Below are 4,674 nucleotides of genomic sequence, written 5' to 3' on the forward strand. Positions count from 1 at the left end.
CAACTGATCCGAGCGCAACGATGCTCGCTGTTTTGTAGTTTGCGCTTTCTTCAGTTTCCCCTTCGTTTTTGACGATCGCTCTACTGATGTAGCATTGGGCGATTCTACTTCAGAGTAATGCAGTATGAATTTAAATATCGATATTTTTCTACACCCAATCTCTAATCCTACAACTTCCTCTCCAGCAGATTACCATGAAGGTTGGGCGGTTGCCTATGTTAAGTAATCCAAGATCTGTACTACTAAAGTATTCCATCACACTGGAGCCATTCAAATTGATATCTGAGCTGCCCCGGATTATATGGTGAGCATTAGCATCACTACCAATAATGTACGAGGATGTTGATGTGTGGCTGTTTGATATTCTTTTTTTTTCCAGTCCATCTAGGAGTTGCCGGGCGGAGCGGGGAATCGGACCCATGACCATCCGCTTATGAAGTGAACGTGTGACCACTGCGCCACGGGCTCATTGGCAATCATTCTTATAGTGGCGTTAGTTTGCGTGGATGGGCTGTTGTTAGACCCTACGGAGCACCTCTTAAGCCTCAGGGAAAGTCAAATAGGCGAATACAATCATGCGTTTTGGTGTGACAATCGTGACAATGCACTGGTAACCAGCAGAAGGGTGTTCGGATGAATGAAGCTTCAAAACCAACTTTAAAATTTCATAAATCTCGCATCAATTCATTTACACCTAATGAGTCAGAGAGTGGCAGTTCAAATGGATGATCATGAACTAACTCCCAGCATCGTACAGATCTACAAACTGAACTTTCGAAAACGATCTCAACCATGCTAGGAACTAAACAACTTAACTACTAAATGAAACGCAGAAAACTGTAACGCAACCCTATCAAGCTTCCCGATAGTTAACGAACCCCTGCAGCGCCTTGACGTCGTTCGGCTCCAGCACGATGTCGTTCAGATAGTCGGCGAACGCAGCCGCAATCCGATACAGGCTCCGCTTGGTGGCCGCCCTCAGGGCCACGTAGTTCCGGTCGATCTTCTTCACGTCCAGTTGGATGGAGCCGACCCGGTCGAGAACCTGCTTCAGCTGCAGGAGGGTCCGAATGATGAGCGGCAGGTCGTTCTGGACCACTCCGAATTTGTCCTCACGGATCGAATGGGCGGCTAGTGAGGCCAGGGCTTGACCGATGTGAACGATCTGTTGGGACTGGGTGGCTAGCAGGTGGCAGGTTCGGGCGGTTTTCGGTTCGCCGAAGAGGTAGTAGATTCCGGGGATGTTCTGGATGGACTGCCGGACGGCGTCGAGACGACGGTCGACCACCTTGCAGATGACGTCCGGCTTTTGGGGGTGTTCTGTGGGTAGGGCGGAGGTAGATAGACTGCGAATTCCGAAGCTCTCGTTGTACTGCTTCATCAAAAGCTTCTCGGCGTCCATTGAGGCGGTGGGGCGGAGTTTGGCCACATCCGGAACGGGTTTTGGTGTCGCTCCTTCGATGGATTTCGCCAGTTGGCCGGTGTAGTCTTTGACGAGGCGTATGCACTCGCCGGAAATCAGGCGCCAATTGTAGGGGTGGCCTCCGGGGACAGACAGGGCGTAAAGACGAGCTCGACGGTTCGGATCGCAGCTTTCAGCGATCGTGAAAAGATCCAGAGCGGCTAGCTGTTGGATGATGGGTATTTTATCACAGGCCAGCGCTTCTACCAAGGTCACTTGCGAGTCGTTTGCCAGGGAGGTCTTTTCAACCGGGAAAGGACGATACTCCGTGAGGAAGATGTGGAACAGCACTTGCATTAGGTTCATGTTGGAGAGAATCTGCGAAGACAGCACCCAGCAGTACAAGATCAATCGAAGGTCCATCAGGACAGAATACAGCGCACCTAAGGAAGATTCTTCGGCGAGTGTCACATTCTGGAACATGCCGGCTAGTTTGTACCGGAAATAGAAGCAGTTGAAGGTATAGTAGAAGCTCACGTAGGTCAGCGTCGGGACAAAGGATGTGAACAACGACCGGTAGATGACGCTGTAGAGATGCGCCCTAATCTGCAGGTAACGAGGCTGCTGGATGACTGGAAAGCTGAGAACCAATCTTTCCGACTGGTTGCGGATGAAGTAGTAGACCCCGGCGAACGTTCCGCCCAACAGCAGGAACAGGTACTTTTCGTTCAGGATCGAATCTCCGCCCTCTTTGGGCAGGAACATGATCCGATAGTCATCTCGGAGGAAGCGAGTGTACAACCAGGCGGTCAAGAAGCCCACCACGCAGTTGACCACCAGCAGGATGGATTGGGTAATGATCGATCTAGAAATGAGAAAGTATTAGTCCAACCCTACCGTCCCCATCACAACCCAAACTCACCGGTAAATCTGCTGGAACCGCGTCGGACAGTACCGGATCCCTGCTAGGTACGACTTTGCTAGAAACACCCCGTGCACAATGACCGCACTGACCAACGGTAGGATCCAAATCCACGTAGAGAGGGAAACCATCAGTCGGAACGATCCGACAATCCACGCCACCGGATGGAGCAAACTGAAGTTCACCAGCAGCAGAAACACCGTAAGCAGGACAAACTGTACCGCCACGCTGTACACTATGGCGTAGATGAAACGCTCGACGCAGATTTTGCGACCTTCCAGGTCGCGCGACGGAACCGGCTCCATGGCGGTGGCCATCGTCGTCGTTGTCGCTCTAAACGAGGGAAATGAAAGCAGTTACAAAAGGATTTCAAGTACTCACCGGACACGTCTTTAAAGGTGCTGTGTTTGTTACTGATTTTCGAATTCAAAGCTACCTTTTTCACTAAATTAACAACCAAAATTCCGATAGAAAATTGTGAATAATAACCGATTACCGGCATCCGCTGCGGATCGGAAGAAACAACAGCGCGCGGTCGCATCGGCTTTGACAGTTCAAAATTTGTTTACCTTTTTGTGCAACGGCTGCGCGCGTCAAATCAACGGTGCCCAGTGGGTGAGGGTTGGCACGTTTGAACGCTGTGACGAAACTTGCATGCAATTCCACAGCAACGTTTGAAAACGGCCTAGCGAAATTAGCTAAGACATTTACGAGACATTTCGGATCGGTCGTTCATATCATAAATATTTATTGAGCATTTCAAGGATTTCGCGACGACCCACCCGCATAGAAAAATACGATCAATGCAATCGTTCATATTATAGGATATTTGTTCGTGGAATGATTACAACACAAGTTATAATAGTTTAATGATTGGACGATTAAAGTTGGAAACTTGGCATTATTCAGTATGTTTCAAGTATCATACCACTTTTGATGATGATTCATCCAATGGTATATTAATAATTTTGAATAATATGGTTTTTGTACGCTCGGCAAATAACAATAGTTCTGGCGAGTTTTTTTCAACATTGAATCACTGCCACACTTTCAAAATGGGTTGTTAAATGGTCTATTTGTGTTTCTGTGTCATTATAATCGTCGGAAATCAGCACTTTTGAGTTCTAGCTTTTCGATCACTGTAGTAAGAAACAGCTACTTTTAGTGACCGCCGTGCACCAGCCATTGACTAATAACAAGTTCATTCGCGAATTCTCATAAAAACTCACCTTCATTGGCTGCCACAGCATGCGAGGGGACCAAAAGAAGATCGGTCGTTGATAGTGGAAGATTTCTTATTACTCATAGGAATTATCCTACCGCAGCTTCTATTATTTTAAGCACACCTACCCATTTCTCCAGGTGAAGAACTTTCACGCATTTGAGCCACCCGCGAACACTGATCCGATTTAGAGTAGTAAGTAAACACCGCGCGAGAAGCAGTAGAAAGAACCTCGGAAATCATACGGTTCGATTCCCAATTCAAGAAAATAAACACAAAAAACTGCAAAAGCAAATAATGATTCACATAATCGTAGACAAAATTGACAGTGCCCGACAAATGCCCGCAGGGGTGTGCTTTTTTCTCAGTCGGTAAAACAGATTTGGTGAACTATTTCCGTTTTGTTTTTATTATTTGCTGTATCATAGGATACTGCAAGATGACGTCACGAAGCCGTGCACTGACAGTTTAGCGAGCTTGTTTACATGGACTTAGTCTCTGGCGGAGATCCGGCAAAACTGTTTTTCGATGTAATTTCAGTAGAACGGTAATTAGACGATTCGTTTTGTACTAGTAAAGTTGAATATAATGATATTTCCGTACCGTAATGGTTTCGGGATGGAAAACGTAAATTTAATTTTCGCCGCTCGTTAAAAATTCTAACACCTTGTAAACAAGCTCGCTGAACTGTCAGACAAAGTGAGGTTAGATCAGGTGCTTGCAGTACCCTATAATGTTGATGATAAAGCGATCATAACACGTATGATTCCACAACATTTTTGTTCGAGATAAATGGCATTTTTGAATGGTAACGATACTTAACAACCCATTCGGTCTATCATCGAAACACCGAAAATGATAACTGCTATCATGAATAAGATATGTCGTATCATCTATGTATCATCCAGTTCACGATAACACGTATGATCAGAAAATGATACACTGTTGAATTGGTGTATGATACCATTTTATTCGGGCAAGTAACCATTAAGCCGTAAAAATGGCATTAAATCGGTTCTATAATCGAATATAGAACCTGGCTAACAGAGCTAATTGGTTCTATATCCTCTAATAGAGCTGCTCAAAAGCCACTTTTGGCGCATTATTCGGCTGATATACGGCCAACTT

General features: G+C 46.1%; 1 protein-coding gene across 1 annotated transcript; it reads right to left on the reverse strand.

Annotated features, from left to right (window-relative positions):
• Positions 1-656: 656 nt before the first annotated feature.
• On the reverse strand, positions 657-2,902 carry LOC109621885 (nucleoporin Ndc1). Its single transcript, XM_062850116.1, has 3 exons — positions 2,761-2,902; positions 2,325-2,657; positions 657-2,267 (listed from the first exon to the last, which is right to left on the reverse strand). Exons 2-3 carry the CDS (start codon positions 2,639-2,641, stop codon positions 854-856), a joined length of 1,731 nt encoding a protein of 576 aa, XP_062706100.1. The 5' UTR covers positions 2,642-2,657; positions 2,761-2,902; the 3' UTR covers positions 657-853.
• Between the last annotated feature and the right edge of the window lie 1,772 nt (positions 2,903-4,674).

This window comes from Aedes albopictus, chromosome 1 (genome assembly GCF_035046485.1).
Source record: "Aedes albopictus strain Foshan chromosome 1, AalbF5, whole genome shotgun sequence".
Classification (NCBI taxonomy): Eukaryota; Metazoa; Arthropoda; class Insecta; order Diptera; family Culicidae; genus Aedes; species Aedes albopictus.

Coding starts and splice junctions, on each gene's coding strand:
- LOC109621885 (XM_062850116.1), bottom strand. CDS start 2,641: ATGGCCACCGCCATGGAGCCGGTTCCGTCGCGCGACCTGGAAGGTCGC. Junction 2,268..2,324: donor CGGTTCCAGCAGATTTACCG/GTGAGTTTGGGT, acceptor TCTCATTTCTAG/ATCGATCATTACCCAATCCA.